The sequence below is a fragment of the Cibotium barometz genome, chromosome 6, assembly GCF_041138505.1.
Source record: "Cibotium barometz isolate CiBa-2024 chromosome 6, ASM4113850v1, whole genome shotgun sequence".
NCBI lineage: Eukaryota > Viridiplantae > Streptophyta > Polypodiopsida > Cyatheales > Cibotiaceae > Cibotium > Cibotium barometz.
The window spans coordinates 58,675,937-58,689,112 of NC_141051.1; the positions used below are offsets into that span (position 1 = coordinate 58,675,937).

At 42.9% G+C, this 13,176-nt stretch overlaps 1 protein-coding gene across 3 annotated transcripts in view; it reads left to right on the forward strand.

Moving 5' to 3' along the window:
* LOC147637906 (uncharacterized) overlaps window positions 1-13,176 on the forward strand; it is a 128,462-nt gene that overhangs the window by 103,895 nt on the left and 11,391 nt on the right. For all 3 annotated transcript variants that reach the window (XM_086799750.1, XM_086799749.1, XM_086799751.1), the window contains one exon: window positions 6,455-6,524. In XM_086799750.1, coding sequence (XP_086655876.1) covers window positions 6,455-6,524 — 70 coding nt within the window. The remainder of the gene's footprint in view (window positions 1-6,454; window positions 6,525-13,176) is intronic.

Below are 13,176 nucleotides of genomic sequence, written 5' to 3' on the forward strand. Positions count from 1 at the left end.
CCTGGAGGATTTCTGGGCTAGGCTCTGGGCTAGTCGACAGGCCCGCAGGATCTCGGCTTTTCAGTGGCTGGTTGCCCACAGGGGCTCAGCAGTTGGCACTTGGCTTGTTTACAGCGGTCTTCCGGCGGCCTGCGTCCAATGCGGCCACCCTATGGAGACACAGAGACATTGCCTTTGGGACTGCCCTCAGGCACAGCAGATTTGGCTGCGGATGCTGCGTATTCTAGCCCCCCTCTCTCCAGAGGGTATGTTTACGTGGGGTTCCGCTGCTTGGTCGACTTCGTCAGGGCCTGCTATGGGCTATGAGATGGAGCAGGGCAGTCAGGCCATCAGATTTATTAGGGGCCAGCCTCGCCTGGTTCCGGCACCGGATTTCTCGTCCGCCAGCTGGACACAAGAGAGGGATTTACGATGGGAGCTCCTCAGCAGCCTCACCATCTGGTTCACCTGGAGGGCCCGGTGCTTCACGGCCTTTGAGGGGAGATTAGAGCCACCAGCAGAGACTGTTCGGGGGATTTGGCAGGAGTTGATCCACACCCTGCGAGGACAGTACGACCGCATCCGGGGAGACTCGGATGAGGCGATTTTACGGCGCCAGGCCTTTCATACCACTTGGCGCTGCGGCCCGTTTTACACCCTACACACGGGATCCCCCCGTTGGCACTACAGGCCACCTGTTTGGCTCTTTCCCCCCCCCATTGTATGATTTAGCCGCTCAGTCCTTTAGACTGATGCTTGTATTTTGCAGCACCTAGGGAGAGTCTCCCGGGCTGCCATGATGTATTCACTGCTCTTCTCTCTGTTAGGAGCAGGAGAGATCTCTTTTGTAGCCCTACGGGCGTTTTTTACTTAACTAATGAAAGGATCTTTTCTCGGAAAAAAAAAAACAAAAGGGCAGCCTGAATCTCCATGAAACTCAAAAGATTCACCTCCCCAATCCGACTCAATGCATTTGCAACTGTGTTCAAGCTATCCTTCTTGATATGGAATCTCCATGTCAAAATCCTGCAACAACTCTGCCACCTACCTTCTTCCCCCTCAATGCAAATCTATCATAGAAATATTTGATTGACCCATGGTCGGTCAAGACAACAAATTTGGATCCATACAAGTAGTGTCTCGAAATTTTCAATGTGTGAACAACCGCATATTACTCTTTCTCCTGTGCATGCCATATGACTTGGGTATCATCAAGCTGTTTGCTTTCAAAAGCCATAGGTCGGCCCTCCTGGAACAAGGTAGCCCCTATCGCAAAATAATTGGCATCAATCTCAATCACAAATGATTTGCCATGATCCAGTATGGCTAGAACTGGTGCATCTCTCACTTTGTGATTGCCATGATCCGGTATGGCTAGAACTGGTGCATCTCTCACCATTAGCTTGATCCTTTTAAAAGCCTGATCAAGCTTCTCATTCCAAGTAATAGGAGCGTTAGACTTTTGTCCACGTACTTTGAGGAGGTTAGAAAGGGGGACGGTTGCGTCTGAATTCTCCCTCATTGACTTCTTAAGAAAGACACTGAGTTCTAAAAATGAACGAATCTGTGTGATAGTCTGAGGTACCGGCCAATCGAAAATCTTATGGATCTGCCCAAGATCTATGTTTATCCCATCTCTGCATAGTTGTCACGGTACGAAAATACGATACCGTACGGAAATTTTTTGGTACGATATGAAATTTTGGGATACCGTATGATATAGTTTTTTTAGCCACTCACAAACTATGGAGCTTCAAGCTTGAATGTGAGGGAAGGTTTGGGGGGAGGAGTCTACAGTGCTTGAGGAACCAGAACATGGGGATGTGTCTCTCCCGGTTGAATCTCCCAATTGTCTCCAAAAAAGAGCCTGTATGGGTAATGCTATACCAAAGGTCTCCCAGTGTAGCGTTTATGACTAAGGGACCGTCCTTGCACAAATACGAGTAGTGCATCTAGGGTGATAGGTTTAGGGACTAAGTTGTAGATCAAAATGGTCCGTTCCAAATCTTCTCCCTTGTACATAACTTGAGGATCTGACTGTCTAGCCTATCTATACCAGGGATCTTCAAGTGATGTAGCAAGATTCTCTCATCCTACCAATCAAGTGTACACTACTAGTCTACCTTGCAAGATTTTTTAGGTCTCTCAGCAACCCCATATGGAATACTGAGTGGACACGAAAGTTGCAAAGTATTGCGGGCATTTGGGATCTTCGTTGAGCAGGATTTTTTTTTTTTGAGCATTTGGAAATTTTTTCTCAAGGTTGAGGGGGGGACTGGGGGGGAGTACCGTATGATATCGTACGGTACGGTACGGTACTGTATGAACCGTACAATACGAATAGTTTCGTACCGGTAGTACGAGAAACAACCTTGCATCTCTGGAAATCCGACGACCTAGGTACATGATTTCTTTACAAAAGAATTCATGCAAAGAAATCACACTTACAGATTTTTGCATACTATTCATGCCTTAGAATTCCCAAGACATGCTTGAGATAGGAAGACCTATGTATTAAAATATTGTCTGAGTGTAGCGTTTATGACTAAGGGACCGTCCTTGCACAAATACGGGTAGTGCATCTAGGGTGATAGGTTTAGGGACTTAGTTGTAGATCAAAATGGTCTTGCCCAAATCTTCTCCCTCGTACATAACTTGAGGATCTGACTGTCTAGCCTACCTATACCAAGGATCTCCAAGTGATGTAGCAAGATTCTCTCATCCTACCAATCAAGTGTACACTACCAATCTACCTTGCCAGATTTTTTAGGTCTCTCAGCAACCCCATATGGAATACTGAGCGGACACAAAAGTTGCAAAGTATTGCGGGCATTTGGGATCTTTGTTGAGCAGGATTTTTTTTTTTTTAGCATTTGGAAATTTATTCTCAAGGTTTTTTTTGGGGGGGGGACCGTACGATATCGTACGGTACGGTACCGTATGGTACGAATAGTTTCGTACCGGTACGAGAAACAACCTTGCATCTCTGGAAATCCGACGACCATAGTTTCGTACCGGTACGAGAAACAACCCTGCATCTTTGGAAATCCGACGACCTAGGTATGTGATTTCTTTACAAAAGAATTCACACTTATAGATTTTTGCATACTATTCACGCCTTAGAATCCCCAAGACGTGCTTGAGGTAGGAAGACCTATATATCAAAATATTGTCTAAGAATACCACAACGAATGTCTGAGGGTTTGCGTGGTGTGGTGTGGCTGGTAGAGAGACCGAGGTTAATGTCGAGCAAGAGGAAGGGGAAGTTGGCCTCTATCTGAACTTGGAAAAGCACACTAACCTCAAGAATATGGCGTTAGTAAACCGTTGTGCATGTGTTTGAAGGTAGTGCAGTGCCGGACAGTAAGTTTCCCAATGGGATCCCAACCCTAGAATGGATGGTATGATGAAGAGTGCAAAACCACCTGGCTTTGCCTCTTACGTGAGAGGGAACATGGGCTGATTTCAGCACATAAGATGCAACGCATCTTCAATACATTCACTTACTGAAAGAAACGGGCATTTCTCGCCAGACCAGAACAACTCAGAAGATTGGCGCATTCTTGAAGAAAAAGGAGCACCTACACCTATCACAGATCCTAGCCTTTGGGAAGCCTATGCACGACAGCTGTATGATGTGCCAGACCAACCTATACCAGAAATGTCACACATCCCTTGGCCTTCATCATCTTATCTCTTTTATTCCCCCAATGTCACTAGGGCTCTACGTGCAAAAGATCATGGGGATCTACGTGCGGAACATTTTGCCCACGGGCACCATGTATTGGCTCCCATTCTTGCCAGTCTTTGTAACAAAGCACTCTGTGAAGGCTTCCCACCCTCCTGGACTACCAACACCATTGTCCCCATCCACAAAGCAGGAGACCCCATGGACCCAGGTAACTACAGGACTATTATGATTGGTCACACAATGGCCAAGATATATGGGGCAGTACTAGAGGACATGATGAGCTCTATGGCAGAGAGGATGGGAAACAGAGCATCACGCTAGGCAGGCTTCAGGAGAAACTTCTCCACGCTGGACCATATCTTTACTTTACGGGCTATCATAGAGGAGGCGAGGTCCTCAAAGAGACATGTGTCTTGTTGCTTTGTGGATTTCCGCAAAGCCTACAAGCTCCAGTTCTCGCATGAGATGATAAGGGGTGTGATGGCACTATATAAGGCAGTACTCGGCCGAGTACGTGCACCCGGTGGGACCTCGAGAGATATATGTAGCACTATTGGGTTAAGTAGGGCTGCCCACTCTCGCCTACACTCTTTGGCCTATACATTGATGAGATCGCAGTATTTGTGGATAGTGTCGGAGGTAGAGGTTCACCATTGCTCCGACAGTAGTGCCCATATTGCTATATGCTAGCGACATTGTCTTGATCTCAGATTCACCCGAGGGTTTACAGAAACACTTAAATGCATTGGACAGATTTTGCAAGGAGAGAGACCTTATGGTCAATTTGGGCAAAACCAAGGTTATGGTCTTCAACACATCTTATGCAGTCGCCTTTTGTTTCATATACAGAGATGCCCCAGTGGAGATTGTGCAGAAGTATGTGTATCTAGGAGTCACTTTTACAGGCCCTTTGTTCTGCATCACCACAACTGCCATTGATCAACTTGCGAGGGGGCATGCCTCCCTAGCCCCCATATGGAGAGAGAGTGTTTCTAGGCACATTTCCAAGAACCTCACACTAAGTGCTGGCTCTTTGATACTCTTGTACAACCAGCGGCTATGTAGGTGCAACCTTTTGGGGGCGAGGCCTAGGGAAGGATCACTGGAAGAGCATAGAAAGGCTACAGGTGATGATGTTGTCACTCATGATCAAGAGTAAGCCATCTGTACCACATGACATTCTGCATGCAGAGTTTGGGGTGACCCCTTTGGTTACAGATGCCCTTTTTCAGACTGTCACTTATATTCAGCATGTATACACGCTTGATAGAGATCGCTTCCCACGACTAGCACTAGAGTCCTCTATGCAATTATACTCCGAGAGGGAGAGGGAGCAATTGAGACAAGCTGGAGTTTCCTCCTCCTCAATGACACGGCCAGCACTATTACCCACACATGCATGGTACTCTGAGGTAGTCTAGTGGTTTCATGCACATGGCATACCGATGGACCATCTCCCCCCGTTTCAGTATAGCCTGGATTCCCCCTACCTTGATCTCTCACGCAGGGATGATCGGGTTCGATCTACTTGGGCTACACATACACCAGACATGGGTGTCTCCATCAGAGATCGGTAAGAAGTGTGAGTTGAAGTTCTACAGAGATCACTTTTTGAGACTCTCCGAGGATGGATTCTTTGAGATCCCGAGATATAGACACATACACATGTCACATGCTATGCGTATCACGATCGGCCAGCTTAGGGTATCCTCCCACCGCCTCAGAGTAGAGACTGGCAAAGCTGAGGATATTGCCAAGGTTACCTTGCAGCACTTCTGTAGGAGAATCGACCCCAGGCTATGTTTCAGTGGGACTCTAAGGTGGCAGTGGAGAGATTCCTCTGAAGGACCTGGTGATCTTTGTACTTCCTCTTCGATTACTTTGCATGGCAGGGCATCAGATCTAGCTTCTATGATACAACCACATCCCACACCAGATTTTTTCACCAGATGAGGACTGTTCATATTGTTGCTGAATTCTGGAGTATTAGGTAACCCTCGTGGTGGGGTTGACCTCTTAGGTTGGCCTTGAAGTCGGCTTTTTTTTTTTTTTTTGGCTATGATGGGTATTGTCGCTGCTATGGAGCACCATGGTACTCTTTGAGTGCACACAATTGCATGGTTGTTTATTTAGGACTATCCCTGCATTACTTTCAGCACTTGAGGTGTGGTATTGTGGGTGGTGGATATAGGCTCTGCTCTACGATATGAAATAAAGGGTAATGGTTTGGCATTGCTCACCAGATCACTGCAGCTGTGGCCCGTCAGGGCCTAGCGATAGCTCCGGATCTCTCTAGATCGAGGTATTCCAGATGGGAGATTCTTAGTCACTGCCTAGAATATTTGGCCTGTTTATTATAGAGAGGCTATTGAGGGGACCTCTACCCAAGACGGAGATTGTAAGCTCCACATGAACACATCTCACACACCCTTCATGGCCACCAATGGGAGCGCTTTGAGGGTAGTTCTTGCATTCCACGGGCTTTCATGGGTGTTTGAAGCTTGGGCCCTTCCTTAACCTGTCCCCAGAGTCTATATGGACACCACCACGACACACCCCCCCCCCTCCCCCGCCCCCCAAGGTCCCTCCCTCCATTTTAGTCTATTCTTCAATGGAGTTTTGCTTCAAAACTATTCAACGTCACTTTTTTCTATTAAAGAATCCTTTTGCTGGAAAAAAGAACAAGGGCTAGTGCTGGAAGGAAAACTTGCATGTGCCATTCTTAGCTGCAATGTGGTTTGTGGTTTAAACATGGCTTTTAATAAGCATCTGTATAATATGCAGGTGGGTGCGTGCAACAACTGAATTTTTGGAGAACTTATGTGCAAGCTCTGTATTGCATGTGCAAAAACATGTGAGTTTGCCATGGAATTCCATTAATTCTTCTTTGTAAAATAATCATTGAAATGTTTGACTGTGAGAGGACTTTTGTGGTCAAGTTTTGTTTCTACGTGTGTGATGGTTGACTCTCTAATGATATGGAAAGAAAAACAATTGATATGTGGTCCAGTTTTGTTTCTATGTGCGTCACTTTTTGCTACACAAAGGAAAAAAATTGATGTGGTCTTTTGTTTTGATGCATGTCTCCTTTGACTCTGATATGCAAAGAAAAAAATTCCTTGTTTTGAAAACTTGGTTACAATATAGACTATCTACAAATTTAAATAGTTGCCTTTTAATGTTATTCATGTTCTGTGGCTAAAACCATTATGCCGCCAATTTTAACCGTTTGATGTGGAGGAAATAAAGCTATGAAGTCCCTTTGCCAGATGCAAGGCCTTTGCAAACTTGACTGCCAAGATTGAGGGGGGATTGAAGAATGTTATGGTGTCGTGGAGGGTGCTGGAGCCTGGAAGAGGGTAGATGACGGGGATGAAAAGCTCCTAATCAACTAGGGAAAGACAATACAAAGCTGACTGCAAAGAAAGTATGTCAAGAGAATTGTTAGGCTATTGGGAGCAGGAGGCACAAAGTTGAGTATTAGGGGAAGAAACTACTCAAGGAATTGAAGGCTGGAAGATGGGGATAATGGATCAAGTTGTATATGCAAGCTAGGAGGATTGAGGAGGCAGTCTAGGGTTGCTATTGCATCATGATATGATGACAACTCACCATAAATCTGTCTCCCATCCTGGATTACCGTGGAATACAACCAAGGATTCCTGCAGATAATATCCCTGTTCCAGAGGTGCATTTGCTGAAATATTTGTTGACTAGATTGCTACTTATCCTGCATAGAAATAGCACGCAGCAAGTCAATGGGACCTTTGACTGTTCCTCTGTAGCAAACAGGTCCCTGTAATCATGTTTTCCCAAAAGAGGATTCTTTTACAAAGTTAACAAAACATACGAAAGCCAAGAGTCAACCGAAGGATAAGGATGACGACTCCAAAAATAGTCATTGCTTGCAGAACCAGTCACAAATGTGATTATGACAAATGATTCCCGTAGCACAGAGATGGAGACTGGGTGCCCGCGCAAGTGTTCTTGCACATCAGTGTATCATGCCAGCACAAGGGCACTGAGATCCAGCCAGACTTCGTCATCTGAGAACATTTGTTATACCTGAAGGGGTGAGAGCTGCTCAGGTCGGGGTCACCGGGGCAACTATTTTGGGGGTGTTCATGTCACCTTTTGGTTGCTCTTCTTGGAATGCTTCTTCAAATTCTTTGGACAAATCTTTTAGTCACAAAATAAGCATTGTCCTAAACTTTCGGGTGGTGACTTAATCTTTCAAAAGATGAGGAAGCGACTGGAGTCTTACCTGGGTGCAGTCCGTAGAACTGTGATTCATGAAAGTCCTCTAACTATGGCATTTTTAACCTGTTTTTGAAACATTTTAGATCAAAATGACTGGCTTAAGGTGCCATTGACGAGTCAGGGATTGGTTGCATTTTCAATTGCTGGCTCAGATTTGCTAAACCTTGACAAGCAGTCCTGTTGACAGGGTGCAGCCCCAAGACATGTCACTCCACTAAAACAGCTAGCCATTTGCATCGTTTCTTTTTTCTGGGAAAAAGAGCCTTCCATTAGTTAAAAGTCAAGCAGCCAAAGGATAGATGTACATGCTGAGAGCCCTCAGAAGAGGTGAGGAGAATAGCTGGGGAAGATGGTTCCCTCCATGGCTGGTTGCTCTTGGAGGAAAACTACCTCATAGAATGAAGGGACGGGGGTGGGAGCCAATCAGGAGGCCTGTAATGCAAAGTGACCTCATGTCCCTATCAGCAGAGAGAAAGGGACCTTGGCACCATATGCGCAAAAAAGCCTCTTGCTACCTAGTCACGCGATCCGATCCTCCCTGAAGCTTCTTCCATTGGCCGTGGAGGGTATGAATGATATCAGTCCAAATGGAGCGGATGGACTCAGCTGGGGGTGAGATGGCCCTAGCTGCAATGGGCCTGCCATATATGCCATGCAGCAATGCTGTTGATGATCTCCCATCTTTGACAAGTAGGTCCTGTGAAGATAGGTCGGGAGTAGGAATTGCATTTTTTGGACATTCGGAGAGCCTGCCATCTGCTGCCTCCTTGAAGGAGGGTGGGGCCGGCTTTTGTCACCCAGGTGATAATGTGTGGAGTATACCGCACTATCATGTAGAGGCGAATAATCCTCTGCCAAACCTGTTGCGCTTTGGGACAGTCCCAAAGGTAGTGCCGTTATGACTCCAAGGGCTGGCTGCAATGCACACACACTGTCGGCCATCCTCCGATGGCCAACCAAGTGCTGCCCCATAGTTCTGTGGGGAATTCGTAGATACTTACCATAGAAGGGAATTGTCTCTTGATCCCAAATGCAGACAATTACATTGTGATTTGCAGTCTCTCCGTTGTGACAATCCCAGTTTTGTGACACTCTTGAGGAAGGTTTTGCGGATATCCGACAAGCATGGGATGCGCTGGACTCTGTGCCGGATTTTCGTTTGAAAATCCCGGGTCATGTTCTCTGACCCTGTAACGAGACTATCTTAGAAAGCGGTGATTCCTTTTTTCCTTGGTAAAATGCCTTCTGCGGCAGTTGTTGGTCAATGGATAAAAGCCATGCTTTGTGGATGTTTTGTGGAAGGGGTTTACTTTGTAGCAAGAGGTTTTTATGAGGTGATTCTCATTGAATCTAAGTATAAACAAATGCTGTTAGAAACGTCGCCCGTTGTTCTTTGGGCAACAAATGGTGCATGTTTACCCTTGGTCGTCCACCAAGGACTATCAGAATTTTTTTTCCTGGGGAAAAAGATCCTTCTATTAGTTACAGAAAGAGCAACCATGAAGGGCTAAAAACAGCCATGGAGGGCTAAATACAACCTTGCCTCGTGTACAGGCGGAAATCGAGTAATCAAAGGAGGGGAAAGAGATGCTTCTCCTCCAGTTGGCCGCTCTTTGAGGAGAAGGCTATCTCATACGGGGGGGGGGGGGGGGAACAACCACACAAGTGGTGTGTAATGCCAAGTGGGGTCACACCTCTATCAGTGAGAAAAGGGCTAGGCCGTTAGGCCCTCAAGAAAGCTTCCCACCGCTTCCTAATGCGGTCAGATCCTCCCTGCAACTTCCCCCCACACTGGCCATGGAGAGTATGTATGATGTCGAGAAAGCTGCTCATTTGAGGCTACTGGAGCTATCTGCCAAGGGCCGGCCTGAGGTGATCCCAAGCTCAAAGTAAACTGGCTGCAAATGTGTCCTTAAAAGCTCGACTACAACTGTGGGTCCGCATCTCTGTGAAGATCCATCTGGTACTCTGTGGCCAAGGGCTCCCTAGACTCGGGGTGAGGGCTGAAATTTGGGCCAAGAGGAAGTCCTTTCAAGGCTCACCACCAAGTAGGAGTCCTTGAACAATCAGCTTGCCCAGCAAGGCACAACTTTGAATAGCAAGGTCAATGAGGCCTAGCCCCCCTCTACGTACTAGCTGAATGATCACTCTCCATGCCACCTTGGCCCTGGCAGGCCTCCCGTCACTACCGGCCCATAGGAAGTTCCAGATCAACCGTTGTACCTAATCGATACAAGCTCGAGAGAAGGCCTAGCATGAAGTGATGTAACACAAGGTGACTATCAGAATTTTATTGAACACATGTGTCCTGTGTAAGATTCCTTCCTCCAGCTTTTGAGGTGTAAAGGTGTAAGAACCTCCCCTTTTGTTCTTGAAATTATTCCCCTCTCTGAAACAGAAGAAAGATCTTGTTTTACCGTGTTTTGGTCTAGAGAGAGAAAAAGTCTAGAGAGAGAATCCTAAATTAAGATATCTTTGGATATAAAAATCCTCCAAGTGTCTAAAATGGATTCCCCTGAAACAGAAATTTAAAAAGAACTTTCCAATGTGCATTTGGAATTAATTGAAAATGTGTATAAAGGACCTTAGTCTAAGGGTTTACATTTTCAAAAAATTTTGGATTATGGTCCAATTAAGGTTCCAATAGGCCAATTGGATTAATCCAAGTGTTGGGATGAGAGAAATCCAAAGAATAAAAGAAAATACCCAAAAATGAGTAAATGCTCACATAAGATGTAGAGTTGACTGAGTACAAGGTTTATTAGTTAAAAACTATGAGATATTACTAAAAAAATGAGATATTTTGGAATAATGATGTATTTTTGACACCTTGGTAAGGAGAGGGGGACTCTTGAGGTAGGCGCCTAATTCACACATGTGGATGAGTTTTTAATTCAAAAAACTTGTGATATTTTTATCTCTCCTCTTTCCTGGATTAAACTTAATGAAAAAGGGAGCCAAACTGATCCAAATCTTGTCCAAATTGAGTTAAACTAGACCTGGAAAATTCTAGAACCCAGTTGGACTTGGTTAGTGGCCTCCCACACCTATAGATAGATCCCTAGTCTTTTGTAAAAAAATCTGTGAGCTATACCATGTTTGTATTACATTAAAATAATCATATTTTCTATTATCTCTTTAAAATCCTCTACTTTTGGGGAGCTTGGAGCTTCTCTCTCTCTTCAAAAACTCTTGGAGCTTTTTTCTCAACTCACTAAACCAATTGATTGGTTGGAAGCTTCACTTCTAGATAAAGAAGCAAGTTAAACCTAGAGGTAAGAAGGAATTTCATGGTTTTTGTTAATATTCTCAAATGATTTCACTTCTCAATCCCTCTCAAGCTTGAGAAGTTTCTAATTAGTTGTTTTTAATGCAAATCAAGCTTTGTCTAAGAACTTTAATGATTAATCATAAAAAGTTAATCTTTATGCTTATTTAGAATGCTTTTTATGTATATATCTCTCTCCCAAAAGAATAGTCATTCTTATGGCTAATTCTTTAGAAAAAGAATGTTTCTCATTGATAAATTTTTAATTCAAAACCAAACTCTAAGCTTGTTAAGCTAGAGGTTAAGAAAATAACATTTTTATGCTTTTATGTTAATAAAATTATGATAAATTTATGATTTAATTTTATAATTTGGATTTAAGATTAAGGATAGTTCTTCTATCCTAATTGTATTACAAAGTCTTACAAAGTCTTAATCTTTTTAGAAAAAGTAAAAATTATTATTAATAGCAGCGAAGCTATGGTAATATCTTATTTTTATGCATAATGCTAAAAGAGGGCTTTTTGCCATATTGTAGGATTGGTCATCCTATGCTAAAAGAATGATTTTCATCACATTCATGGAAAACTAATTTTTAGTATTTATGTATAAATAATTGATTAAAGAAAAGAAAATTTTTCGGTAATTTTATTTTTATGCAAAAAGAGAAATTTTCATGATAATGGAGATCCATGTAATTAAATGAAAAAAGAGAAATTTTGGTATATTAAAATAATAGATAATTTTATTTAATTTAAGAGAAATTTTAGATAAATTTATTTTATGCATGAGAAATTTTTAAATGATAAAAGAGAAATTTCCATGAAGATTAGAATTCAATCATTTAAATGGTAAAAGTGGAATTCTTGACATATTTGAAATAATGGATATTTTTATTAAAGAAAAGAGAAATTTTAGATAAATTTATTTTATGATCAAAGAGAAATTCTCATGACATTTGGAATTTAATCATTTAAATGCAAAAAGAGAAATTTCCATGTTATTTGAGATCCAAGAAATTAACTGAAAAAAGAGAAATTTTTAGCATAATTCAAATTATGAGTATTTATCAAAAGTGAAATTTTGAGTATTATTGGGAAATATGGGTAGAATTGATTTTTATAAATCCCATGAATCTTTTACTCAAAGGAAGAATATTGAATATATTTCACTTGAGAAATTTGTGAAAGAATATGAAAATATCCGTCAAGAAAAAGTACCTTTAACTAGGTCAAGCAATTGGCAGAAATTTAGAAAAGTCTCATCGGTATCGAAAATAGAAAATGTTACTAAATGTGAATAAGATGTGAATGCGATGTGATAAGATGTGAGTGGATATGATAAGATGTGATGTGATGTAAATGGATAAGGATATGGATGAGAATGAGATGTGGAGGTGATGTAATGTGGATGGAATGTATGTGATGTGATGTGGATGTAATGAATGAGATGTGATGTGATGTGAATCGGGATAGATGTGAATGGATGAGATGTGATGTGAATGGATGTGATGTGATGTGAATCGGGATAGATGTGATGTGAATGGATGTGATGTGATGTGATGTGGATCGGGGTAGATGTGAATGGATGAGATGTGATGTGAATGGATGTGATGTGGATTAGGGTAGATGGTTTCGGATCAACCGTTGTACCTGATCGATACAAGCTCGAGAGAAGGCCTAGTATGAAGTGATGTAACACGTAGTGACTCAGAATTTTATTAAACACATGTACCCTGTGTAAGATTCCTTCCTCCAGCTTTTGAGGTATAAAGGTGTAAGAACCTCCCCTTCTGTTCTTGAAATTATTTCCCTCTGAAATAAAAGAAAGATCTTGTTTTACCCTGTTTTGGTCTAGAGAGAGAAAAAGTCTAGAGAGAGAGAATCCAAAATTAAGATATCTTTGGATATAAAAATCCTTCTAGTGTGTTAAATAGATTCCCCTGAAACAACAATTCAAAAAGAACTTTCCAATATAC